The sequence below is a fragment of the Purpureocillium lilacinum genome (genome assembly GCF_023168085.1).
Source record: "Purpureocillium lilacinum CBS 284.36 DNA, scaffold_5, whole genome shotgun sequence".
Lineage (NCBI taxonomy): Eukaryota > Fungi > Ascomycota > Sordariomycetes > Hypocreales > Ophiocordycipitaceae > Purpureocillium > Purpureocillium lilacinum.
In genome coordinates, this window is record NW_027072115.1 from 2,207,007 (window position 1) to 2,234,287 (window position 27,281).

Below are 27,281 nucleotides of genomic sequence, written 5' to 3' on the forward strand. Positions count from 1 at the left end.
GTTACCGTCGTCGCCTCCCACCTACCCAACCCCTGCTGAGCGCAAAGAAGAGCGGTGGCTGGGGTGACGAGGAGGGGCGCTAACTCGGGCTGGAGGGCCAATGGGGGAGCGGGGCGCCCGGGCCTGGCCGTTCAGCTTGGCCGGTGCAACGGGGCAGCGGGTGGAGGCCTTGACGTGGCTGACGGTATTGTAAGGTACCTACCGTCCAGCGCTGTAGGCAGGCGCCTGTGCCGGCGACGAGATGCTGTTCTGCGCGCGCCTGTGGTGGTTTTGACGATGTCGCGTCGCAGGTGGTTTGGATTTCGCATGTAGTCGTGGGACGGATGCTCCCGAAGTGGCAACCGGGCATTCCAGCGCCTCCCGCACTTCCTCGACCCTTAGATGGATAAACGGGCTATTTTTGCAGTGGTCTCAGGGCCCTCCATTCCTCGATTCCTCCACCCTGACCTCACAGCCAGCGGGCCGCTAGCGGTGGTGGGCGGGCAGCCCAGAGCATGGCGCCTCCCGCGCGCCCCCGTTTCGACCCGCCAGAGCTCCCAGAGCTCCAACTGCAGCGTGGAGACCTACGGCCTGCCAGTTGGAGAAGCCTGCCCTCTGGAGGCGGCATCCACTGCCGTGCCCGCTGAGAGAGTGATGGGATGCGCTCACCACCAGAACACTAGATCCGTACATGCAACGTCAATTAGGCAGAGGTCGGGCGCCCTCGTTCCCGCCAACTCGCCGCCTCAGGACACAAATCCCCTTTTGCGTCGCCCAGCAAGAAACAAGGAAAAATCACCGCACTTTTCTCGCCCACCAGTTGATTTTCGTCGACGTCCTGTCGCAGAACCGCATGGCCCCCACCACACCTTGACGGATGGGCATGCGCTGTGGTGTGGTGTGCCAGCGTGGCAACGGAGCAGTCGCATGCCAGGAAAAATAGGCCCCCCCCCAACACTCACCGGCTTACCCTATTTCCCATCGTCACGCCCAGCTGAAGAAGGAAGAGAAAGAGGGAAAGGTAGGCAAGTTGCACATGTTGATGGCGATTTTCATGAGCACTGCTGCGGTATCGGGATTTTGGAATATCGTCTCCCCGGCGTCTTATTATGCGTCGAGGTCTGGCTCTGAGGTCAGAGTTGCGTTGCGTCGTCCGACTTGAAGAACCCTTCGGCACGGTGAAGTCGCACCCAATGCGACGGCCCACACACACGCATGAAACTCACATCTAGCCATCTCGGCATCGAATCCTACCTTGGCCAACGATCACAAATAATCTTCATCCGGATCATCACATTCTCCAAAGAGCGCTCATAAACTATTCTTGAGAAGATCTGTATCTGTACATTTACTTCGTACAAGTCATCCAGCGCGCGTGCATCTCTAACCCTCACCTCCATCCGCCATCGCAGAGAATCCTCTCCGGCAGCTGCCATCATCACATCGATGGCCATCACCGACCGCAACAGCAGCAGCATCACCACCCCTCCACGACCCGCGTCCGCAGCGGCATCCCGTACGCCGGCCGCGCCGTCACCGCCGCCTTGAGCTTAATGTTGCGCTCGTCCGCCATGGCCTCGTCCGCCAGCTCGTACTCGAAGCGCCCCACGCACGCCGCCAGCAGGCACGCCAGCTCTGCCCGCGCAAACGCCGCTCCTATGCAGCTGCGCGGCCCGTGCAGGAACGTCATGAAGGCGTAGTTGCTCTCCGCGCCGCCGCCGCCGATGCTGCTTGCGCCGCTCCCGTCGCCTCCACCCCCAACGCTACCGCCGCCGCCGCCGGACAGCCACCGCTCCGGCTTGAACTCGGCCGCGTCCTTGCCCCAGAGGCCCGGCTCGACGTTGGTGCCCCAGGGGGAGAGCATGATGCGCGTCCCCCGCGGGATGAACTGGCCCTGGATCGTCGTGTCGCAGGCCGCCTCGCGTATCGTCTGCGGCACGGGGCTGAAGACGCGCAGCACCTCGCTGCAGAAGGCGTTGAGGTATGGCAGGCGGTCGATGTCGGCGCTCGAAATGTCCGAGTCGGCGTCCGCCGACGGCGAGGGCAGTGCGGCGCGCACCTCGTCACGGAGCCTCTGCTGCATCTCCGGGTGGCGCGTCATCATGTACAGCGCCCACGTCAGCGCCGAGGCCGTCGTGTCGTGGCCGGCCGCCAGGAACGTCATGAGCTGGTCGACGAGCTGCTCATCGGTGAAGAGGCCGCTCTCGAGCGCCACCGAGATAATGTCCGGGTCCAGCGGCTCCTTGCTGGCTAGCCGTCTCCGCTTCTCGACGACCAGGTCGCGGCACACGCCGCGGATGCGCTGCGCCGCGGCGTTGATATCGTCGTTGCGCTTGATGGGCAGGTGTGTGATGAGCCAGCCCGGCAGCACCATGCCCAGCACCATGAGCACCTTGGCCTGGCGCGTGGGCGTCGACAGGTTGATGTAGGTGCTGGCCAGCGGGTTATTCTCGTCCTGGATGGCGCCAAAGTCGACGCCCATGCCCGCGACGCCGATGATGTCGAGCGTGCACCGCGACGCCCACGAGTTGACCTCGAGGACAGCGCCGTCATCGTCATCGTCCCCGGCACGCACGGCCACCTCCATGGCGTCGAGCAGCTCGCGGGCCTTGCGCCAGAAGGTCGGGTACAGGCTCTTGACGTGGCGGAAGTGAAAGGCCGGCAGCAGGTTCTTGCGCTGGACCTTGTGCTCGTCGCCCTCGGCCAGCAGGATGCCGTAGCCGAGGACGCGGCCAAGCGAGGTGCGCACGGCGTCGGGCTTGGGGAAGAGGTAGTTTTTGGTGACGAGCACCTCGGCGAGCGCCTTGGGCGAGGTGACGATGACGCGCTCGCGGTTGAAGAAGAAGAAGTAGCGGATGAGCCCGTTGTGCGGCACTGTCGTGATCCTGTCGTGGCCCGCGGCCCGTCACGTTAGCTGTAAGCTTCCCTTTGAAGATGAGCAGCTTGTTGCCGCTGCTATGGTGACGCAAGCTGGAGGACTTGGGAAACTTACCACTCGCGCAAGGACGCGCCCGGGTTCGCGGCCAGGATCTTGGGCCCGTGGCCAAAGACCCAGTGCGCGCCGGGGGCCGTCGGGATGCGCCGCAGCGGCGACGTGTAGTGAGGGTAGACGAGCGTCGTCCACAGCAGCCAGGCCAGCAGCTGGGCGGACCAGACCATGGCGAACACCTGGGCCAGGTACTTGGTGGAGCGGACGCGGTAGACGACGATGAGCAGCCCGCAGCCCGCGAGGGCGGCGACCGTCATGGCGCGCAGCGGCACGCTCATGGTTGCGGCTGGCGCCGGTCGGTCCTGGTTGTAGTAGTGGTGGTGGTGGTGATGTGGGTTTCGCGTGTATGTGATTGTCCCCCTCTCTCTGTGTTCGTATATTCAAGCGTCGAACGTCGGTTGCGAGTACGAGTTCAAAAAGGCCCTGCGCGGGTGCCTCGCGACCGTCCCGGCCCCAAACGTCAATGAGGGGGCAAAGGCGTGAGTGATGTGATGTGATGTGAATGTGATGTGAAGTGCCGCTGCGGCCGCCTCTTCGTATCCGAATCCGTCCCTGGGTGCACGCGGTCACGACTCACGACTCACAACGCATGTCTCGGCCCGGAGCCGCCGCGCGCCGCCGCCGCCGTCGTCGCCCTGTAAATCGCCTGCTCTGTCGATCCCGTTGCACGCTGCATGCGCAAAACCACCCTGCGAAACCTCGGGCACGTTTTGGCGAGGCAGATTCCGACTTTGCAACAAATCAACTGACCGGACAACGTACGTAGAAACGAATACAAGGTCGAACCGTTGAAGTGGGGGATGAGGAGAAGCACCAGCAGCTGCAGCAATGTGAGAGGAGGATGAGGACAAGGAGGGAGGAGCAATAGCTAGCCCAAGTATAAAGTGGCGTCTGGAGTTGATGGAAAAGTGGTGGTGGTGCTCTGCTGCCTCCCCCAATGGACGTCGGGCCAATGCTAATGCCAATCAATAGTCGGCGGCCTTCAGGAGGTACTAGCCAGCTAAATAATAGGTAGGCACCTGGCTGTACCATGTCACTTCGTATTGAGCCGTATGTACCTACGGCATCGCGGCGCCGGCACCACCTGTGAATCCCAATCCCAATCCCAATCCCGACAACCGACTTTCAATCAATCCCACCTCCCTCCCGAGCGTGTCAACCCCGCGCAACTGCCTAAAGTCAATGTGCCGACTACCTCATCTGGGGGAGGGGGCGACGCGCGGATGCCAAACAGGACGGTGGGCTGCTGCTGCTGCCGCCGTCAGGGACCCTTGCGCAATGCGACGCAAACGATTCTCGAGTGCCGAGGATGCCAAAGCCGACGTCACAAGCCAACCGCAGACGCCGGTGGTGGCCGCCCCAAAACACACACACAGACTCACACACACTCCCTCTCTCGCCGTCTCCCCCCTCTCAAACCCTCCTCCCAGCATCCTCTCCATTCGTTCCATCCTGGGCATTGTCGGAGGGCCAAGCGCCTGCTACGTCGTGCGCCGGCCCAAATTTCACTCACATCACTCGCCGTCGGTTGCTCCCTCTGCGCTGCGGTGGGGGAGACGGAGTGCCATCCCGCGGCAGCCGATCCTCTCCCTGCCCGCCGGACCGGGATTCGACTCGACACCCGACCCTCCGGTCCGGCGCCCCGACACGCTCCCTTTACCGCAACCCACCTCACCTCACCCAGCGTCCAGCAGGCCCGTCTCCATGCCAGTGCCATGTCTACATTCGCCGGACCCCTCCGCCTCCTCCGCCACCCCGCGTTTTGCTTGCTTGCCCCTAGCCGCTATCAGGCAGCCCATTCGACCCGCCCGCTGGAGAGCCGAGGGAAACTGATTCGAGCTCATCAAGGCTTCGGCATCGGCCGCCAAATCCCCACTGATACCTCGCTGGGTGACACGCGTAACCGGGCCGTCGTCATCGTCCCCGACACGTCGTGTCAATTTCATGTCACATCTTGTATGTACAACTCGCCGTCGTCTCAAATCGTCAATTTGCGCTGCGCCCCCCATGGAGCCTCCAGAGCCGCTTTGCCGCAGCTGTTCCGTGTCCCGTCCCAATATTCATGTGCCCTCGATAGCTACCGTCCACCTCCAGTGTCCTGGTCTAAAAGATTAGAGATGGTTTAGTACAGTGTGGCGCGCAATCTAAGCCGTATGCCCGGCCATGACCCGTCCCCTTGATGCAGTTGCGCCATCCATCCATGAGAGAATTCCGGGAAAAGGTTAAAGGACGAAGGCCCAAGGAAAAAAGTAAAAACAAAGGTCACGTCCAGCTTGCTAGTCCCCCTAGCTCATGCTGTCGTCACCAAGCGCCCAAAATCAGCATCCAGCGGCAACACACTTTGCTGCCACCTACACCTAGTTTGATGCGCCGTCTCGAGCTGCCTGCTCACCCACCATCGACCTGTCGACTCGTCGCGGGCGGGCACCGTCGTTGCGCCACCGTTGACGCGCTCTGTGCCTATCATGGCACAGATATTTTACCAGCGGCCACGTTGGCTGGAGCTCCAGGACGCCGGGTTGTGAAGGGCTGTGATCGGTGGCACTCTGACCCGTCCTTGGTGCCCGCCTGCTACGTCGCCTCCCGTCGTGGAGCTTCCTTGACGACCGACCTCATTAATCGCTCGCGCCGCGCCCTCCTCCATCAACACCATTATTTGTCGCATGACGGCCACCGTGGGCGCCGCGTCCTCGTCGCTGCCAAACTCCACCGCATCTGTTGTATACGCCGGTGGCTCCGTGTTTGTGCCGGCCGGCATCCCCTCGGGCGCGCTGTGTGGGCTGGGGCTTCGATGGCGCCTCCTGGTACGTCGTTGGTCCTGCCCGGCGGCGTCGTCGGGAGGGGAGCGTCTCTCGTCGGCGAGCCCCTGCATCCTCATCCTGTTGACGTACTCCCTAATCTCTGTCTCAGTCACAGATCCCGACACGGCTCTTCTGTATAGATTCTCGTCTAACTCGCTGCAATATAGTCAACATCAGCGACGATCCAAGATTGGACGAGGCACCGACTTACCTCGGCGGCAGTCCGCGCATTCTCATGAAGTTCATGAACGCACGAGCCGTTACTTGGTGATTCTTTGGTTCCGAGGGCAGCTTGTCGCGGCAGTACGGGCAACTGTCCGACTCCTCGAACCATTTCTTAATGCAGTGGTCGCCAAACACATGCTTGCATCGTGGTAAGCGCAGGGGCGCCTCTGAAACGCCTTCCGGACTCATCTCGTTGTACTCGTTGTAGCATATGACACATACTGGGTTGGCGGACAATCAGTCAGCATAATTGTCTCCCGCTTCGTCCGGGGGGGGGGGGGGGGGTGACTACTTACTCTGCTCGCTCTTGGGCAGATCATCCTTCTCTACGGATTGCAGAGTTCTCAGCGCCGCTCGAGAGGCGATCAACTTAACCTCAGCTCCGCGGGCGAGCTGGGCCTGCCGGACGGATGCTGCGTCGTCCCACGTCAAATTGTTTCCACCACGAGCCAGCCCTGAGCTGCCGGACTCCGAGAGTGCCTGTCGTGAGTGCTCGGCCATCTCGACGAAGCCGGTGTGGGCCTGGACAGGATCTGAAGCAGCGGCGTGTCGTGAGTTCATGTACCTTCGGGCACGCGAATAACCCTGTCGGCGGCGGTCGGAGACTGGTGACGGAAGGGCCGAGCTGTTGCGAGGCGTCGAGAGTGAGGTTGCTAGGACTGAGGACGAGTTAGTCAGGGCACACGAGACGACATGAAGTTTAGTGTTGAAAATGAATTCCAAAATGCTAAAACCCTAAACACCAAAGCTGGCAATCGCACCGTTGCTGCTAACAATCGCGACTGGAAGGAAACTTACTCGTGGCTCGTCCCGAATGATGAGGACGAGGCGTGTGAGGCGACGGTGGCGTAGTAGGCGAGGCGCTGCCGTGGATAGTGGCGCGACGCGGAGGGGTGGTTTGGTCCAGGGGCAAGTGATGATGGTGTCGGTGATGCGGGCGTTGCCGCGGAGGCTGGACTTGAGGTTGGGGTTGAGGTTGGGGTTGAGGTAGGCTCGGGTGCTGATATTGGTGATTCACTACCTGCGTTTGCGGCAGTGCCGGCGGAGACGAACCGTTTGCTATCAATGGGCCACGGTGCACGCCTGAACTGAACTGGAGCGGCGGCCGCGCTTCCGGTGTTGCACCTTGCACAGTGCCTGAGCCTGTGCCTATGCCTGCGCCTGCACCCACAATCGCAGCAACGCCATCGACCTGTGCCGACGTCTGCAGTCGCGGCGGCATTGGCACCGGCACCGGAGCCGTGCCGGGACGCACGTCCATGAAGCCTCGACGCCCGTCTGTCGACAGTGAAGCCGAGTTAGGATGCCCGATACCTTCTGCTTCGGATCCGCCCACACGAGCTATAAAGCCGACGGGTGGAAGACCGCCGTGGCTTACCGTGCCTGAACTCGCGGGTCCGCCAGGGTAAGGAGGCGTCGCCGAGATCCATGTGTGGTTCTGCGATATCGATGCCAGGCCGAGCCAGGGATTGGGTGTTGTCGCTGCCGGCGGTCGAAGGCTTCGGTCTGGATGAGGCAGCGTGCCTTGCATGCCGACATGAAAAGGGTCCAGGCCTGGGAGTCCACGGCTCGGCTGTGGTGAAGGGAGGTAGTGAGGGCCCGGCGACGGCCATGCACCGCCCATGAAGTGGTGTGTTTGTGCTAACCAAGCACCGTGGCCATGGACCGGGTCGCTACGAGGCGACGGCCGTTGCGAGCTCTGCGGCATGTAGTTGATGGGGTCCATCGCATTTGCAGTCCAAGCCGGGCGACCCGGATCTCTTGCCCTGGTAGGCGGCTGGCTCCGTTTCCCGGAGACCGAGAGATCTTTCGTGGTATCAAGGGAACTGGTCCTGATGCCGCGCACTCGTCACTCGCTAGGTCTGCTGCGAGGCAGCCCGAGCCGATGGCGGAGAGGACGGCTGCTTATTCTGTCCGTCCTTGCGCGCCACACGTGCGCCTAAGGATACTGGCTCTAGTTCTGTTGTCGTCGCTGGGAGATCCTTGGTCACTGCTTAGGTCCGTCTTCGAGGCTAGCCAATATGATCTCTGGTAGGTACGCTGCGGCCGCGGGATGAGAACGAGTCCCCCATGGGAGTAACCAGGCGAGGATAGCGGAGGCAACAGACGCACGAACGAGCGATAGAGGAGCGGCCGGGAGCAAGATCAACAACGGGATCGGAGGACTGTGACGACGTGATGTGAAGCCGCAGTCAAGAGGCGCGGACGGAGCAGTGAGGTGTGGGAAAGACGGGGTCCGGGCGAGAGAATGGACGATGACAGAAAGAAGAATAGGGAAGGCGGGAGTCGGTGGCCCGTTGGCAAGAGCCAGACTTGGCACTTCGTGGCAGCGGAGGAGCAGCCGTTGAGCAGCAATGTCGCTGCAGGCAGCACGGACGGAGCTGTCGTTGGCGAGAGGTCCGTCACAGCAAAAGTGACGGAGGTTGAGCGAACCCGTTTGGTGCTAGAAAGTGAGTGCGGTAGCGTCACTGCTCGACCTTGGACATGAACGAAGACTTGGGCACCCGCCTATCCCAGGCGTCCTGGCTCGGCCCTGTTTGCTTGGCTTGCGCGGAACCGATGCCGGCTCAGGAACGGTATGAACGCGCAGCGCCGCTGTCAGCGACGACAAGAGACTGGCCGAGGGCGGAGGGATGGGCAAGGCGGACGAGTGAGGCGGCCAACGATCCGGCCAACAGGCAAACAAGCGGGCCACTTGCTTTCCCGCAATCTCCTCGGAGCCCAAGGGAAGCGAAGAGGCCGAGAGTACCAATCCAGGCGGCGGAACAGACGGAAGGAGAATAAGATCCTCGGGACGGGCAAGGAGAACGCTGCGGAGAGGATCCCAATCCGAGCTGGAAGCAACGGGTGAGCAAAGGTGACCAGGACGACGCGGAGGCGAGGGCGGCGATGGTGTCGGTGCCGGTGCCGGTGCCAGTGACGATATGATTCCAACGAGAAGGTGGCAGCTCTTTGGAAAGACGCAGAGATGGACACGGTACGGTCAGCCGACCAGCTGGACGATGTGACGACGACGGGGTAGATCGCGGACAGACGGTGGACAAAGTAGCAGGAAATATGGCCCCGAAGAGAAAAGGTGGTGCGGCCGATACAACAATAAGAGGAGGGGAGCACAATAGCACGAGAGAGTCACCAACGGGGGCGGCGGCACGAGGCGCAGACGCAAGCGTATCAAGGCAGGCCCAAGTGCAGATGCAGACGCCGACGCGGGATAGTGAAGGCTTGCAGAGGCCCAAAGTTTAGAGCTTCCAGATGCCAGGAGCCGTAGCGACACAATGATGATGACTTGACGGCGGCGAAGGAGGGGAAGGCGTCGTCATTTGTTGAGGTCAGACTACTGCGGCGATGGGCGGGGAACGGCGGCGGCGGCGGTGATGATGAGGAGGAGGAGGAGGAGGAGGAGGAGGAGGAGTGCGAGCAGCAGCAGCGAGAGGAGGAGGAGACGGAGCAGCAGGACAAGGCACAAGGAGAACGCCGAGAATGCTTGGGCCCAGGCCAGCGGGATGCGGCGCAGATGAAGGGGCGAAGGGGGCAGGTCTCATGGTGTCAGAAGGTCACAAAAAGAGGCACCACCGCTCGCTCACCTCTCCTCACTTGGGCTCGTCGCCAACGACCGGACGAGCCGACCAAGACGGGCGGACGGGGGTGTGGGCGGCGGGACCAGGCAGCGCGCTCGCGGAGGCAGTCAAGGTCACAGGACGGACGGGCAAAGGACGAGACAGGACAAGACGAGACGAGGGAGCGTGCAAAGCCCGAGCCCAAGAACGCCATTCCCCCCCCCCTCTCGTCACGCTGCTGGGTGCCGCTCATCCACCTCAAATGGTGCTCGAATCCATGACCACCAGCCCCGGGCAGCAGCGTGGTGGGAACGGGCTGTGGTGGCGCCAACATGCAAAGGCAGCCTGAAATGGCTGGGCCGATGTCTGTGACCTGTCCACTGTCTCGCCTTGGCTGCCCGGCTCGGCTGGGGAGACGACTCGGGGTGGGCTGTCGGCGTCGCAAAGCAGGGCATTGCTACTACCTGAGGTAAGGTAGTTGGGTACGAAACGGTCAGGGTGCGGGCACGGAACCGAGCAATGCTCGTACATGATCGTACGTGCGGTGGGCGGGCTGCCGGGTCCGTCTGTTCGTTCCATCATCAGCTCCAAAGGCAAATCGTACCCAAGCCAGCAAAGCACGGTACAGTACATCGGGTATCGTGCTAACCTCAGCAATCTTGGGCACTACGCCCCCGAGACCAGGCGGGCGACCAGGTGTGGGCGGGGAGGGGACAGGCGGCCAGAGCGCTGGACCGGCGGCCGGGCCGGATTGTCCACGTCCGCATCACATCCACGTCTGCATGCTTTTGCGCTTACTCGGTTGCAGGTTGCTTTGCTCGCCGGGGCTGCTTCGAGTCAAGCCTGTCGAGCCAAATACTCACTCGAGGCGGCGGCGGCGCGCCACCGCGGCACGCACCACAACCTGGCAAGCGGGACCGACCTTGTCCGTCCATCTGGGCGGGCGGCGGGCAGTGGTGCCAGCACGGCAGCACGCCAGGGAGCACCTGCTCCGTAATCAAGATGCCGCGCGAGGGCATCCGAGTCGAGTTGCCGTGCTCGTCGTATGAGGAGTCGAGGACTGCCAGACAGGGCGAGCAGCCGAGCGTGGATGGAATGACGGAAAATGCCACAGCGCAACGGCCTGATGAGCGAGGCCGGGCAGAGATCACCACACTCACGCAAGCGACCGGAGAAAATGACAAGCTACCTTACCTAGCATTGACGAGAGACGAGACGGAGAGGCGAGGGGCATCTCGGCACAGCAAGGCAGCGGCCCGGCAGGTGACAGACAGACAAGCGCAGAAGGCGCACTTTCCCTGCCGGGCGATGAAGTCAGGGCAAATGCCGCCTGTGATTCGCCCGCCCCGAGGCTCACCTGACGATGACACCAGCAGACTGCCAGACTTCGGCAGGGAGGTACCTATCTACGTGACTGCCTTGGCTCGTTCCTTCCAGTTTACGAGTAATTAGTGTACATTTTATTTTACAGTATACGGCGCCGCACTGACGACCTAAGGCAGTCGCTGATGCTGACGCCTGGCGAGGCGCCAACACAATCCACGTATGCCTTCCATCCCCCCATCGACACTTGTTCTGTTTTGAGGGCCTCGTGTCTGTTGCCCAAGGCATGGACCTGCTGGCGTCAAGACGGGCCAAAGCCCCGGCGCCGTGCGAGGCCCGACAATGCGGCACTAACCGTATTGTGCAGCGTGGTGCAGTACAGTACAGCGCCGGACATGCGTGGATCGGACAAAGCACAGAACCCAACGTACCTACCTAGTAGAGTACACGACGTACGAGCAGCGTCTCGCAAATACGGCCCTGCCGAGCCAGGTTTGATGCAATCTGAGGCCTCCTCCCCCTCCCTGGCAGACGCCGCTGGCTGGACCGTATCGTGTCGTGTCGTGTCCCGTCGGGGGGCACGGCACCTCCCTGCATCTACTTTACCTCAACATGCTGCAGCCCGCCTGCCATCACGGCCTCGCCCCGACCAGCTCTTCTCGTCATCCCCGCCGTCCCGCGCACCGTGGTGGGTATGCGACCGGCCCACCAACGCAGCCGTCAGTGCTGTCTCTCCGACAAACAGGCAGGCCGCGGACAAAGGTGCCGTTATCGCATGCCGCCCCCCGACAAGTCGACGCACCGCCAACCCACCAAGATACTAAGTTACTAGATACCTAGATACAGTACGCGCCCATCGCAGTACGAGCACAATAGCCTTGGGACGGCGACCGCATTTGGACCACGTCGCACCCGCGGGGCATCGGGATCTTGTGTGGCAAAAGGTGGCCGGCCAAGAGCACTGACGCCGCACCGGCTTTGTCTGATAAGAGAGACGTCGTGCGGAGCGAACAGAAATGTCTCGGGCCTCATCATGTGAGCCCGCAGACGGTCATCCCTGGTCCCCGTCCGACCTCCGTTCCTGGCCCTCGTCGCCCAATGCGCCCATTCGCCGTCTCATGGCTCTGCAGTCGGCGTCTTCAAAAGAGGCCCCTGCTGCCGAATCAACGTTGCACGGCATCTTGCGTCCCTCCGCTTCACTCGTGCTGCACTGCACCTCTTCTCGGGCGTTTTTTTCTGCTCTGGGCAGATCGGCAAAAAGAAAAAAAGGTCCCCTCCACACTCGGCCGGCAACTCGAGCCTTGGATGGCCTGCGTTACGATGTCCAAAGGGACCAACCTGTAACTTAGTTCGCACCAGTCCCGGTCGCGCCTCTTCCCTCCAGTCGCCGTCGAGCTCCAGCCTCACCGCGATCCCCCCCGGTCCCCGCACGGCCTCGACGATACAGCACATGCCGGCTGGTTCAGCTACGGCGTAAAAGCGCCCCAAGCCTGGGCTGGGCGTCTGCGCGGCGGAGACAAGCCAACGCACCACACGACAATGCCTCGCCGTGCCAGAATGCCCGCCGTGTCTCGACGCCTCTCAACAATATCCGGCCACCTCCTGGTTGCTTCGGTCGTGAGGCGTGGTCCCCAGGCACGCGCTTAGCCATTCCTGGATCTTTGTGCGAAGTACGGCACAAGGAGCACAGCGACTTGATGTCCAGAAGAGTTCAACGGACCATATTTCTTAACACACAGCGCGCTTGCTCGCCGCGGCGGAGCGAAGCCGTCAACCCACCACCACGTCGACACCATGAGTCGCATGCCCGACTATTGAGCCCCCCCGCCATCGCTGGCCTCGTAGTGGCCGCAGCACAGCACACACGACGACGGCGCCATGATGATCTCTCCGCACGACGCACGACTCCTCACCTGATGGTCCCCGGCCCTTGGCTGGCTGACGGGGGCTTCCTTGCGCCGAGCGCCATCACACGATCCGTCATTCTGCCCGCTCGTTACAGCCCGTTTTCGTGACGTGGACGAGAAAGAAAGAGGGGGAGAGGACCATGCGTTTGTAGCAAACACGGTCCGACGACGACCACGACAACGATGACATCGCAGTTTGAAGGCGACCCCGGCGTGTTGGCCAATACGGTAAGTTACCGGTCGACCCATCGTTGGCTTGCCTGCCTCGGCGTGTCCCCGCGCAAGCCCGCATCAGCCAGGCCCGCCGCCCAGCCCGGCCTCGTCGACACGATCTTGCCCCCCTCACCACCAGCTGGCGGGCGGCGGTCGTTCGATTGACTCGTCACCTACAGTCTAGCCGTCGCAAAACGAGCCTAAGAACCAGCAGAGCCAATTGCTCGGTGGCACGCCCGGCAGGGAGAGGCTCGAGTCGTGCACTTGCGTGTGCGAGCCCAAGCTCGCCATGGGGATGGCAGCTCCAGCTCCCCTCCCCACCTTGCCCGCCTCCGTCTGCGTCTTGGAGATGCCCATCTGCGCGAGAGCTGCACCAGAGCTCGAAGCTCCCTTGCGCTCGCCCCGACGAGCGAAGCTTCACCTGGGACCCCGTCGCAACGCAGTCCTAGCCCCGTGCCACCCGTGCCACCCGCAAGCCCCCGCCGGCGCTTGCCCCGCCGCCCGCTGGGACCCGGGCCCCTCGGAGCTCCAATGGGCCACAGATCCGGAACTTTGCCCCGCCTGGCCTGCCGGCTCCTCGCTTGCTGTGCCCGGCGCTCCGTCGATATTCGCCAGGTCGACCCGTGATTCGTCCGACCTCGACAAGCTTCGGGCCATTGACGCTTCCTTCTTCGCCTACAAGTGAGAGCACGGCACCTTAATGGCACGAGGTGTATAATGCCGTGTTACTGCAGTAGTACTGAATTTGACTCTCTGCGGCAAATGCTGGTGTGAAGCCGTCTACAAGCCCCGATCCTGGTCGGGCAGGGTCCCTGGCGCTGACGCCTTTGTATTCGTCTTTCTAGCTATACATATTGGAGCGACCAGACACGCCGTACCAGGCCATGGATGTATAACATGTATCAGCAGCGCCCGGCCCTGCTGCCATGCTGGGCCCTGCAACGTCGCGCAAAGTAGACAAGCCAAACGCTTGACCAGATCCTCGTTCGACGACAGACCTTGTTTCATCGTGCGCGGCCATGCCCTCTTAGTCCGAAGACCTCCTCTTGATTGCGCAAGGCCCTGCTTTCAGGCATAAGCGCATGTTCCAGGGCCGCCAGCGCGGGCTGATCAGCTCCGGGGCAGGCATGGCCCTTGTATATTCCACCGCCAAGTAAGTCGGCAGGTGGGCTCCTCGGCACCTTGTAGGCCAACGTTCGAGATCTCTCCCGTGCCGGCCATCGTCGCCAGTCTGTGCGCGGACGGATGCGTCCCGTCCGAGCCTCGCGGCCGCGCTGTGCAGCGAATGCTAAAATGCCCGTTCTTCTCGTCGAGCCCATCCCTGCTCATTTCTTGGGCAGCTTGTACTTGCCGCCGGCCAGCTCTAGCACGCCCGCGGCTACCTTCTCGCCGAGGAATTCCTGCAGCTCTTCGTTGCTCCAAGGGCAGCCATCGGCGATGAGCATCTTCATCATCATGGAAATCTGCCCCAGCGGCATCGCCGGACTCGAGTTGGTCAGCATGCCAACGATGAATTGCCAATAGACGGTGCGGCGTTCCTGCTCCTTGGGGTCTATCGCCTTGCCCTTGCGTGGGGACGGTTGGTTGTCCTCGTCATCGCTGTGCGCGGCTACTTCATCGCCTTCGTGTCTCGTCGCCGCGTTGCCACTGTCGTCAAGCCGTTCAACGACCGCATACGTCTGGTTCCCGACATCGCGCAGTACCTTCTTCGACACCCAAAACTTGAGGGCGAGCTCCAGCAGGTCCTCGTCAATCATGAGCTTCTCCCATATGTCGTTGAACGTGCGCTGTTGGGGACCTGGCGGGCCCGATCCGTCGTCCTGGAACGCATATATGACGGCGGCCTCGTAGGTCTTGCACTCGAGCTCCACGGAACGGTCTTCCAGATCCAGCTGCACGGTAGCTGACCCGAGATGGTCCAGCCAGCTCAGCTTGCGGGATGACTTGAGCTGCTCGAACCCGGCTTCATAGCGTTCCTGGATCGCAGCAATTGGAGGGGGCACTTGGAACCCTTCCTTCGGGAGGCTGGGCCAGAACAGCCGAGAGAGAATCTTGGAATGATACGTTGGCAGGCCTTCCTTCGCGCCATCTCCGGTCCGGAGGCCTTTGCGCAGCGTGGCATCGACGCGTCTGGAGTCGTGTATGTCTTTGATCATGACGTCGCAGTTTTGCAGAGCATTCTCGCCATATCTCTTCTTCAGCAGGCCAAGCACCTTGATTTCCTGTTGAAAGCCGGCCTGACTCGACAGTAAACGCTCGGCAATGATGAGCTGGAACTCCTTAATAAAGATGTCCTGTGACCCGAGGGCGTTGATGAGCGTGCCAATGACGTCTTCGTTCTTGGGTCGCTTGTAGTTGACGCCAGCGTCGACAGGATCGGGCACCCACGACATGTCGTTCCAGTCGAGTTCATAGTCGTCGCTATGAGTCCGCTGCTGCTGCGACGCGTCATTGAGCATCACTGCCAGCTCGACGAGCCTGCGCTTGCCCTCGTCGGTGTTTGCGGCGCTGGGGTTGGAGAGCAAGCCTGTGACGACGATACGGATGGCGTCGTCTCTCTGGCACAAGTAGAGCTGCAACGCGTGTACCACCCTGTCGAGCAAGACCTTCGAAGCATCCAAGGCATGAAATGTCCGAATCATCGAGATGTATGTCTGCAGTATCTCCAACGTGGAACGTCCAGGATGCAGCAAGCGCTTTTGAAGCGTCGCAGAGAAGGTGTCCGTCAGTTGCAGACGCCGTTGAGGGGTAGCTACCGCAGAGCGCAGGTCATCCAGGCCGCCTTTGCTGTCAGGCCAGTGGAGGACAATGTCAAAGAGCTCCTCTATGCGCAAGGTCGCCAGCCGTCCGATTGCAACCTCTCTCCATTGGCTCACGTCGTCCCATGAGACATGGCCACCTATACGGCCGAAGACCTCAACGGCCAGCCGGCCGTAGCAACGCTCGACCCAGTCGCGCAGATGCTCCAGGCAACCAGATACCGCTGATCCATCTGGGCTCTGTGACGGCTCTCGGGCTGTCCAGACCCGCGAGTATGTTTGATGGACAAAGTCCCGCATGCAGATGTCCATGACTTCGGCGATCAGAACATGAAATTTGTCCCCCGCCAGGCCAACCGTCTTGAGGGACTCCAGGAGACCTAGCAGCTCCTCGCGGGCAACGGCCGAACGGCGGACATCTTCGGTAGGGGCTGGCTTAGAACCTGATTGCAGCCCGCCGACGTGCAGTATGCTGGCTAGGAGGCGGTACAGCACGCTGCGTAACGCATTTGTCAGACCCGGAGCCCACGAGTTTCCAATAATGGCGTGAAGATCGCGTCTAAATTTGGCCACAGCGGCGGCACGGGCGGCGTCATCGTCGATGCCTCGGACTATGAGTGTCAGCCCATAGAGGTACTGACGGTGGGCAGCCTCGAGGGTCTGTATGCTGCCGAGGAGGATCTGCTGGTTGCCGCCCTGGGCACAGCAAGCAGCTAGAAGAGGCAGGACATGGTGCACAAAATGCTGGCGCACCTGCTGCGTGTGCCAGAGGAGAATGTCTTCGGTGTGCGCAGCACTTGGAGCGGTGGTGCCAGGGTTCAGCAGCAGGGCGAGGGAGTCGTGGAAGGCCCCGTCAAAGTCCTGGGACTCTGGGGCAAGGGTACCGAAGGAGTCCTCGACGGCGACCGAGGATGGGAGCTGGATACGGGAGGTGACGACGTGCCAGGCGCGATCCCAGCGAACCTGATCGCTGATGGGAGGGAGAGGCACCGGCGGTGGTGCGTGAGCGTGAGCTGGCGGGCCGCCAAAGGCCTCTCCAGGTGCTGACGAGGCGAGCAGAGGCGTGGGCTGGGATACATCGGCCTGGAAGACGGAGCGAAAGACCTTGTGCCTGCGGGCGCGCATCGTGGACGCGGTCATGGTCGCCGCCGTTGGCCGAGGGCTCTGGCAGAGCCACCCCCAGCTGCGGCACAGTCCTAGCCGCGGCGATGAGCTGTTGCCGTTCAAGACGGGGTGCTGGAGCGGCAGGTCTCCGTCGCCGAACGCTTTTCCCAGGCCAGGCGTCGGTTGCGGCCTGCACGACCTTGCTGGTGCACGGCAAACCAAACAAAACAAACGGCGTCGGCGGCGAGGGTTGAGGTGCGTGATGTGTGGAGCAGACGGGGTCGTCGGGTGGAAGTGCCAAACAATTGGTGTGGAGCCGCTGCAGCGGGTTGGTGGGATGCGTTCCAGGGCGCGTCCGTCGCCAGAGGGGCGCTAAGCGAGCTCCAGCGCTTGGTGCGCAAGTGAACGGGGTGCTTTGACGCGACACGCGCCCGGTGCCGGCGAGGCCAGTGGACGTCCCCTGTGTGACCGAGCTTACTGCAGGACAGCCCTGGTGCCTTGGGCTGGGGGACGGGTCCACGGCAGCCCTGGTCGCATGCAGGACAGGCCAGGCCAGGGCAGAGGGCGGGCATGGATGAGGCGTGCCGCACCCGCGGGCAGGCCACAGGAATCCTGCGAGGTGCTGTATTTGGTACCGCGTCTGGTAATCTCGGGTCGCTCGACCTGCGCGGGCTGGCTCCAATGCCTCTGCTCGTAGGTGCGTTCTGAGCAGTGAGGTGGAGGGCGGTCAGGGATCAGGGCTGCCGCCTCTCCCGGGGGGTTGTAACCGCCATCAGTCCACTTTCCATCCAGGTTCACTGCAAGAGGTGCACCTTCCCCTGCCGGGCCCCTGCTGGCGCTGGCGCGCTCCAGCTGGCACAGGGCACCTAGGGACGATGCGGCAGCGCTGAGGTGGAGGAGCGTGAACAGCCCCCCGCCGGCAACGGGAGCTCCCCCCGTCGGTCGCTGCGCTGGGGGCTTCCATCCACTTGAACTTCTGGCCCCCCTTCTCATCAGGCATCCCATCCCAGGCCTCAGATTAATATGGCACCACCACAAGCGGCCAGCCCCCGCGCGCATAACGACGACCCACGGCTGCAGGCGAGCGAGCGAGCAAGCAAGCAAGCAAGCAAGCAAGCAAGCACAGCCCCCTTCCGCTATTGCAGGGAGGTGATATCACAGGCGCGTTGTGGTTTGGTACCGGCGGCGCTTCTCTCTCTGTTGTCGATCCTATCCCTGGCATTCCTCCCAAGACGACGTCGACACGAGCACGCGAACACGTGCGTGTCTGCGTGTCCCCCAGACCGTGGGTGTCGAGGCATGGCAGCGTTGCACTCGCTCCTGTCACGAACAGTGGAGAGATGTGTGCATGATCGCGAGCCCTCGCCTGCCTGCCTGCCTGGGGCAGCTCAGACGTCATTTGTTCCCGCACCGCTCGCTCCCGCGAACCTCTGCCCCAGCACACGGCTCTGCTGTGCTGATGCAGCCAACCAGTAACTTACAGTACTGCCAGCCTGTTTGGGAGAGGTGCCCCATCACCAGGACGACTGCGATCAGCAGCCCACCCCCGTCGTCGTCGGCAGAGTCTCGGCGGGAGCATGCGCGCCATACAGCCAGCGCCAAACCACCCCAAGGCACGGAGACATCAGTCTCCCCGTGGCTTCGGCGTCCCCGTGCGCAGGGATACACCCCCTCGCACGTCCTGGAGCCTCTCGCTCCCCTCGACGTCGAATGCGTATGTACGAGTAGGTACATTCAACGCGCGCAAGAGGGCGTGACTTGGCAGACGCGCAGGACCAGGCACATGGCGCCGGCCGGGAGAGGATGTTGCGGGAATCCATCCCGCTCCCCTGGGTCCAGACGAGCCCCTCCGCCGTCTCCTGGGCCTGACCGGCACTCGGGCGACAATGCGAGTCCCGGGCGAGCGCACACAGGTCGTGTGGTTTGTCCCTCCCGCGACATTCTCGGGAAGATTGATGGACCCGAGACGACGGGGCCTCGTCGGCGCCACCGGGCGAGTGGGCTTGACCTGCTGTCAAGCCAAATTGGCAGCCCACCTGGCCGCCGTCGAGGCCAAAGATGTCATGGATCCTCGCTTCGTCGTCAAGATACCGAACCGCAGCTCTGCCCACCCTTCGTCCCGCCTGCTCCACCCGACCAACCCCCCTTGGGCTTCCCGTCTGTGCCATCCCACATCCCACTCACGCCCCCCCCCCCCCCCCCCCCCCCCCCCCTGGAACGACGTCAAGGGGTGTCTCCAGGCTCGCGAGTTCACAAGCACCTCACAAGCCAGCACCTTTCCCGGCCTGGCATAGGCCACGATTCGACGACCGTGGGGGCAGCTGCCTTTCATCTTCCCACTTTCCTCTCCTACCTAGCGCTGGCCGCAAACAAGCACCACCGCCGTTGCTCCAGCTCTCGAGGCCGGACCAGCTCGTGGCCCCCAAAGCCGTCGATGTGATGCACACCGGCCTGGGACGGTCAGAGTGCGACAGTGAGATTTGGTGGCACCCGAGTCACGAATTTCCGAATGGAGCGGATCGCCCCGACCGATCTGGCAACGCTGGCGTCGCTACCGCGACCTAATCCGTGGAGCCTCGCCAAAGAAAGTGGCATAAATTCACGCCTCACCATGAGCAGGGTCTACGGGTATAGTGCGCAGGACCACGCATGCCACATGCCACCTCTCCTGGACTCCTCACACTGCGCGAGCAGCGCCGTCCGTCCGGTCTTCGAGGACGGGGGGTCTCGTTTCACGGCAGTTGTCTGGACTTGACGTTCCTGCGCCGCGAGATTCCGGCGGTCCCAAGCTTTTGCGCGCCCATGGACGGTGGCAGTGCCTGGCTGGTCCCCCAGGATCCATCGGATCTTTGATGCTACCAGTACGTACCTCGTGGATGAAGTGCTCCGTTTGTTGCGCTCGCTCTCATTGCAGGAATAATATCTGCTTGTCCTCCACTCTCCTGTCCGCGGGCTGGAGACGTGTCTCACCTCTTGATTTCCCTCCTCTCAGCTGTCCTCGACGAAGCACGCACGTCAGGGTCGCACAAAGACGGCGTTGTCTCAAGCCCAGGTCTCGCGCGGCGTCACGGCTTCCAGAACGTTTTGAGTGCCCGCGACGGCGGCGCCACACCTTTGCGCCTGGTAGTGCTGACGATGGCTGAGGAAGAAGCTTCGTTTGCTTGCCCCATGGCACCCGCGATCACCCTCCGCCCGCGATCGCCCCCAAGCAGCCTCGGCCCTTCGTGTGAGCCTGTCATAAGCCAAGGGGTGATGCGAGGGTCTGACACGGCCTGACATCTGGCTCGCTCTCTCGATGGACGCAGACAATGGACGCCATCCGGATCTGTCGTGCACCAATATCTCTGGCGCGCGCTAATGTACCTATCCAGGTATCCAGCCAAACCAGTGCTGGATCAGTCAGTCCTCGCCGCAGCCTTCTCCATGAGGCGAATCATTTTCTTGCATCCAGCACGCCGAGGAGGGCAAGAGGGGTCCGGAGCTCGAGCTTGCGGCCACGACTGATCGACCGGGACCCCAAATCGCGCCTGTTCTCGGGATGCCCTGTCTTAGTCAATCGTCCACACCATCAGCCCCGTCGCCCGTCCCCTGGCCTCGCCTGGCCTGGCCTGGCCTGTTGCGCCACGCATGCCATCCACCATGCTAGACAATCGACGTGCTAGCGGGCTCAGTCTTTTGGCCCCCTCCGGGGCAGGCAAGCAGCCGTGGCAGGGCATGGCAGGCAAGGGCGTGCGGGCAGCGAGGACAGGCGCATCACCCGTGCTATTTGCGTCTGGGCTGTGCCGCCCGCGGACGTCGATCAAGCTGGGGGAGACAGGCGTGCCTCATCCACCAACGGATCAGTTGCCATGCGTACAGAGTAGCGCGCGTGCCAACTGGACGTCGAAATGGCCCAATGTTTGGCACTTGTCGAAACCATCTGGGGCATCGGACCACGGGCACACCCCTCTCGCTGGCTTGGCTGGGCTGCTCACCCATCCCACCCCATGGCCCCCTTCCGCCGTCCTCCCGTCTCCGCTTCCGCCGGGATCCCGTCCTCGGCATCTTTCCGACACACGCCCAGCCTGGCCAGCCGGGCGCCCGTTCCCCAGCTGCTGCTAGCTCAATGCTCAATGCTGGCCGGGCCTGCGCCTGCGCCTGCGCCTGTCCGCGCTGGTTTTGGCTTTGGTCTGATCTGGGATCCATCGAAGCAGGTGCACTTGAACAGGGAGACTCGCACCACCACCATCACCGCCGCCACCCTGCTCCTGCCTGCCAGACGTCATGCGCGCGTGTCTGCCGCTCCCTGCGCCGTTGGACCTGACAAAGGTGCACGCTCATGCTATTCGTAGGCAGGCCCGCGCGGGTAGACATCCACCAATCGCGCAGGCAGTGTCGCGCGTTGGGCCATCGTGCAACATGACAAAATACCCGCCGCTTCGGTCCTGCAGTCCCGGCGGCTGTCTGCAGTACTGAGGCATGTTCCCCGTTGGCCTCGCACGCGCCAGCGCAGCGCAGGGCAGCCCAGGCGCTGCTTGGCAGCTCACCGTGGGCCACCGTTTTGCGCGCCGTGGGCCGTGCCATCGGGTGTGCGAAAAAAATATGTGGGGATTGGCTGCTGGAGACGCACTAGCCACCGCGGTTAGCACACGATTGATTGAATACAGTTGTGGCATCCATCGCAGCGTCGTATTCCAGAGTAGGACCAGCGATTTATTGCCAGCCGGACCGCAACAAAACAGAAACCCCCGAGCGTCATGGTCGTCTCGGCACCGGCAAAGAAGAAACTATCGAGCATTTGGCTTTGCGACCCCTCCCAAAGGGACAAAAAAAGAACCAACGCCTCCGTACGCCGTCGTCATCGCGTCGTGTCTGCTGTCAGCGTACATTTGGACAGGTAGAAAGAACACCAGCTCGCTTCCCACAAGAAATCAAAAGATCCACTCCGTCCTCCTTCTCTTGCCGGGGACCATTCCTTCTAACCAGATGCAGACGGTGCGCGATGACCGTATGTCTTGTCTCGGCCCGATGCCTTTCTGAATACAATGCGCCATTCCGTGAAATTCCCAAGGTCCCCAATGATGATGTTGATACAGTGCTAGTGGCGGGTTGGACTTGAAGCAGGCCCGGGGCGTGGGTGAGAAGGCCACCCGTGACATGGATGGCGTGGATGAAACGTAGTTCGGTCAGCGAGACCAAGACACGCTGCTGCAGATCCTGAAGCTTGGGAGACCACCCCGGTCCCCATCGCCGTCGGGACCGAATGCATCGCGGCTGTGCCCCGTCCAAGTGTGAGGCTGACAACCGCGCGCGCGCGAGTGGGCTCTCCCGACCTGCAGCGTTTCATCACGTCTTTCGTCTTTGCTTGCACTTGTCGTGTAACAAGTGTCCGTTGCGCGCCGTCGTTCTCGTAAACTCAGCACCGCAGTTCGGGCACGATGCCTTGGCGGCCTGCCCCGACTTCTCGCGCTGGTGTCGTAGCAGGTTGCTGAATGTGGAAAATTGCCGTCCATTACATCCATGCTCCCAGCATCGAGGCTTTGGTCGGCTCTGAACAACCCGCACGTGGCCACCCTCCTGGCTGGGTTGATTGGTGGGAGGTGGCACCGCAACTGATTGCATCGGGTACATTATCCCCGCGTCTTGCGGTACTGCTATTGAAGAAACCCGCGGGCTAGATACCATACACGTTAGAGAATTCATCATCGAGATCATGGGCAACCCGTGGTACTCACGCAAACTCGCCTGTGTAACTCGGGGGGTACTCCATTGCGACGCCGTAGCCGTGCTGTCTGTCCACAGCTTGTCAGCATCAAAGACGACCTCGAGGGTTCTCACTGTGTGACTCGTCTTACAGAGGTTGATAAGCCGGTGAGAACACATGGTTACTCTGAGACTGGTCTCCTAGGTTCGGGTTGTACGGCTGCAAAAATGGCGCGCTTGCGAGCGTTCCCGCTGGCGTTGCCATCAATGACATCGAGGACGGGGCTGTGGTGTACACAGGAAGGCTGATGGCATTCGATACCTCGCCCATGGACATTGGTGGCGACGTTGTGTACGAGCTGCTTTCCGCCCGCCGAATTCGAGCAGAGATTTTCGAGTCTCGCCGGACCTGGTCCCTTCGCCGTTTTAGCTCCTGCAGTTCCGGAGTCATGGTCGTCCGAGGAGGGCTCGAGGCGAGGGATTTCGTTTCGCTCGGAGGCGTCATGCTAGGCTCAGATCCACTGATGATTGAGCTCAAATCGGTGCCGAGGATGCTGTTGCTGTTCGTTGAGCCAGAGTCAAGGGGTCCTGCCGTAGCCGTCAACATTCGCGGTTCCGAAGCTATTGGGGTGGTGCAAGCAATGCCTACCTGGCCAAGTGAACGCCGGCCTTGGTCCCATAGTAAACGTCGGGTCAAATGGCATGGCAACGGCACTGCGGTCGGTCAGTCATGCGACCAGAGGTAGCTTTCCGAATGCGATAGCATCGCACCTCATACTTGCAGCGGTCCTGTGCCCAGCTAGTAGAAGTTGGCCACTGCCCAGGAGCAGTCCGTTCGTTCGGATCCCGTGCAGCCCAAAAGCTGGTGCAGAAACCTCCTTTTGTGTTGGGCGTCTCTATCGATGACCACGGGATCTCGCCTTAAAATAGTCAAGCACAGCCTGATGACTGAGTAGAGTGGTGTGGGCAGGTAAGCAGCCTCCGCTGAGAATGGGCGGCAAGCCGGGGTCGGCTTGTGGCGGAGGGAAGTGTATCAGACTTGGGCAAGAGGCGCTGAGTAGGCAAACAACTGTCGATATTGCGGCAGTCCAATGCTGAAGAGCCACGATACCCAACGGCCGGCCTATCAGAATGTGAGCAAGCCCGCTCGTACTGCGTCGCCGGCAACCACATTCCGAATGCCTTCTACAGATCATGCAGTGGACTTACAGGACGGCAGGCGTTAGAGAGACGTACGTTGTTCGAGGCGCCTCAGCTGGCTCCCTCGTGGTTGCTGAAGACTTCAGGGCCGGAGTCAGTTGGGGCGAGATGGATATGGTAATTATATGTATGGCACGTCCTGGTCGGCGGACGAGAGAGTTTGAGTGCCGTCAAGATCTGGTCGAGTCTCGGAACACAATCTGTGCAAACGTTGACAAGAGCCGCGAATCGGAAACAGGGAAGCCCAACTTATATGAGGTAAAGACGGCAAGGAACAGGTGGAGTTCTTCACGGCTTAGTCTTGCACATGTACAAGTGGTAGACGCCCGGGCCATGACGAAGGGGTAGGTAGCGGCACGAAGAGGGACTAAAACTGCCGCCCGAGAAGGTGAGATACAACGACAGGACCATGAGGGTATGGGTCGAGCAGGCTAGGCAGAGTGTGGTTGGGACGGTGGACAAGGGACTGGTATGAACGAGACAAAGTACAGCCTGGACAGGGCCCGTTGAGCTGCAGGCTGGCAAACTGGCAGCAGGGTTGCAGGGGAGGCGATACCCACGGCAGCGATGAAGCCACTGGAGGAGATGGGGGGGAGTATCGTCTTTCGGGGCATGGTCGTCAGCGGGAGTGGGCGTGGGGTGGAGGTACGATACAGTACACCACGGTCTCCCTGCGTCTCTGGCCTCTTGTGCGTGGCGTGAGCGCGATGAGAGCTACCCGGCCCGGAGGGTCGCCGGAACCCAGAGCCCTGGGCCCGTTGTACCGTCCTTGTCGTCTTCCGGGAAATCATCAGCGCGCTACCGCAGGGAGCAGAAGCGGCTAGCACATGTCGCTTGACACTTCGGCCTGCCTGTCCTGTCTGGACGACGTCCACGATGGCGCGGCCGGGGGGAGGGATCGATAGGCTCCAGGCTCCAGGCTCCAGCATTTCCGGCCCATCATGGGTCGCGCTTCTGGCGACAAGGGCGGTGCCAAGGGCATGGTGCTCCAGGAAAACCCAGGAGACCCACGGCGCCGTCCGGCTCGACTAGGGGAAGACGAAGAGGCACAGCAGAAGCCTGAGCTCGCTGAGTGGTGAGTCGAGCACCAAGGCCCAAGTAGGGTGGGTGTGTGCAGTAAAGCCAGGACTGGGGGTGCGACATTCATCGCGGCCCCGAGGTGCGTGAGACGACGAGAGCCGAAAGGTCGACTTCAAACCAAGGCTGGGCTAGTCGGCGCCTCCGCGGGAGGCTAATGTGGTGGCCACACCTGGGGCCACTTGCCAATTCCAAGCTGGGGAGTGAGCTGAGCCACTGAAAATCGGTCAGCTCGCCTTACCTCACTCTTTGTGCTCTCCACTGTCGCCCTCGTGTGGCCACGTCTATTTGAGTTTCTTTGCGGTCGGGCACCAGGGCGTGTGGGTGTGGATGCGAACGACATCGGGGAGCTTCGGCAACGCCCTCGTGCTGTCGTCGTAGCTTTTTTGGCAACGGGTTTTCCGTCCATCGCAAGTTTTGGGAATATTGGTGTTTGGCAACCGTGCCTGGGACAATCTCTTTGCACATGGCAGGCTGTCCTGACTGCCACAGCCGGTCGTCGTGCTTCTGGACTGGCACCCGAAACGTGCACAATACTGCTTGTCACGAACAGAGGATTCGTATCCCTGTCGCCTGGAGTCTGATTAGCGCCTCTCTTTGGGGGGGGATGACGACGGGGTGCTGCCGCCGCCGCTGTTGCTGCTGCTCGTAGTGGTGGTGTTCCTGCTTCCTCCTTGCCAGTGGCCACGGCTGGCGTTCCACCATCTCTGCGAGGTCGAGGGGACGGCGACAGTGATCGCACTGTTGGGTAGACTTGCTGGGCGGGGGGGGCGTTGCTACCACATCAAACAATTCGTCAAGTCGCTGTGGAAAGGCAGCCCGGTGACGAGACCATGTGCGTCTGCCAACAATGACGCCGCATGCCGTTCGGTTTGGCAGTGTCGTGGGAGACCAGCCACACGGACCGCAGACAGGCCATGTTGACCACGCCGTTGCCGGCCGGTGCGGTATTCTTCACCACGCTCCGAATGGCCCCTCGTGCGATCTGTGCACTTCCGGCCCCGCGCCTAGTACCACAGCGGACCGGTACGCGAATCTAGTCGTCGTAATGCTGCGGCGCGTCTTCGCTACTGGTCCCTGAAGCCGGGCCCGAAGAGTGTGGGGTTTGGCAGCCCGAGTTGAGAGCAAGAGTCAGGCGGCCATTTGCCCGGAGCAGGGACAGGGTCAGAACGAGACCAGGTTGGCGGGCAGCCTGTCCAGGAACCATGCCAGAGGGTGCCATCGTTGAGCGAGGAACGGATGCGCTGTCGTTCGTTTCCAGATACATACTGACCTCGTGGCAAGTTCCCCACCACGGTCCAGCATATGGTGGCCTGCAGCAACCAAGGTGGGTGGCATCGCGTCGCGAGGACACGCTCTCCTCCGAGTCGGTGGTCTCATGGTGACACAGGGAGAGCAATTGTGGAACCTGTGCAGCCGCGGGCGTTTGAAGACCAGGAAGAAAGAGTCGGCGTATCCGAGAGCTCGCGTGCCCGTTGGCTTGGCCGGCTGTAGCAGCCCGGGCCGCTTACTCAACGGCCGCGCATTTGCGTCCAGCCTGGCGAGACGAGGTCTGAGGTGCGCTGCGACGTGAGGCGAGGAGCGCCGCATGCGTTTCAACGAGAAAACTCCAGTCAGGTCAGGGTTTCTGAGGCCCCGGACGTCTGCAGGTGATGGCAGATTCAGGCGTCCGGTCGGGGGCTGCAATACAAGCGGATGGGGAAACATGTCCGTGGAAACCTGTGTGGCGGTTGCGCCTGCCTCCTCCCTGCCGTTGTTGGCTCATGCGGGAAAGCGCGACCTGCCGCTTCGCTGCGTCTTCCTCCCCATCCGCATATGCCTCCCCCTCCCTACTTCGTGCGAAGTATCCCCCTCCCCTTCCCCCCCTCCCCTGCACCCATCAAGCACTCCCTGCCCGTTGATGTGTGCCGTGTCGTGTCGTCCATATCACCAACAAACCCCGCACCCGCCGTCTTGACATGCACGCGATTGACGGTCCAACCGCTTCTCTGACCTCACTCTTCCTTGACAGGCACCAATCACGCGTTTCGACCCTGCAGCCTCCTCTTATGTGTATTCAGTCCTGGCTCGTCTGCTTCGCACCAACGGCACCGAGTCCGGCCCGGCTCATGCATGGTGAATCACAACTGGGATACCGATAGATAATCGCCTCCGCGCAGCCACGGCCTACCATGGGCTGCCACACCGGCGACACCGGCGACACCGGCGGGTTGGCGGCACCATGTTGTTGGAAGCGAAATGGTCCACATCCTGCAACAGCGCTCGGCCCCAGCTTCGGGACTTTGCTGATGAGTCGCTCGGCTGTTGAAGATTCTCCTCGACCCGCCTGACTATTGCCTCGCGGCCCGTGGGGCGTTCCAGGCAAGACAAGTTGTCGTGGGGTTGGCCGCTGCATGCAGGTACGGGAGTTGGTGAAGAGCAACGGCGGGCAGTCAAAACGCCACCAGCAGGTGGGCATGAGAGCA

The 27,281-nt window shown here is 61.9% G+C and overlaps 4 protein-coding genes across 4 annotated transcripts; all 4 read right to left on the reverse strand.

The window, feature by feature from the left end:
* Positions 1-1,456: 1,456 nt before the first annotated feature.
* PLICBS_007263 (uncharacterized protein) lies at positions 1,457-3,246 on the reverse strand (the record flags this gene model as incomplete). Its single annotated transcript, XM_018320687.2, has 2 exons — positions 1,457-2,864; positions 2,972-3,246. The coding sequence occupies 2 exons, from the start codon at positions 3,244-3,246 to the stop codon at positions 1,457-1,459; spliced, it is 1,683 nt and encodes a 560-aa protein (XP_018180584.1).
* Positions 3,247-5,447: 2,201 nt separating this feature from the next.
* Positions 5,448-6,495, reverse strand: PLICBS_007264 (uncharacterized protein; the record flags this gene model as incomplete). The annotated part of the gene is made up of 3 exons (XM_065601144.1): positions 5,448-5,925; positions 5,981-6,215; positions 6,291-6,495. The coding sequence occupies 3 exons, from the start codon at positions 6,493-6,495 to the stop codon at positions 5,448-5,450; spliced, it is 918 nt and encodes a 305-aa protein (XP_065457216.1).
* Positions 6,496-14,319: 7,824 nt separating this feature from the next.
* On the reverse strand, positions 14,320-16,893 carry PLICBS_007265 (uncharacterized protein; the record flags this gene model as incomplete). Its single annotated transcript, XM_018320689.2, has 1 exon — positions 14,320-16,893. One exon carries the CDS (start codon positions 16,891-16,893, stop codon positions 14,320-14,322), a length of 2,574 nt encoding a protein of 857 aa, XP_018180586.2.
* A 5,794-nt stretch (positions 16,894-22,687) lies between these two features.
* On the reverse strand, positions 22,688-23,315 carry PLICBS_007266 (uncharacterized protein; the record flags this gene model as incomplete). The annotated part of the gene is made up of 3 exons (XM_065601145.1): positions 22,688-23,127; positions 23,189-23,253; positions 23,311-23,315. The coding sequence occupies 3 exons, from the start codon at positions 23,313-23,315 to the stop codon at positions 22,688-22,690; spliced, it is 510 nt and encodes a 169-aa protein (XP_065457217.1).
* Between the last annotated feature and the right edge of the window lie 3,966 nt (positions 23,316-27,281).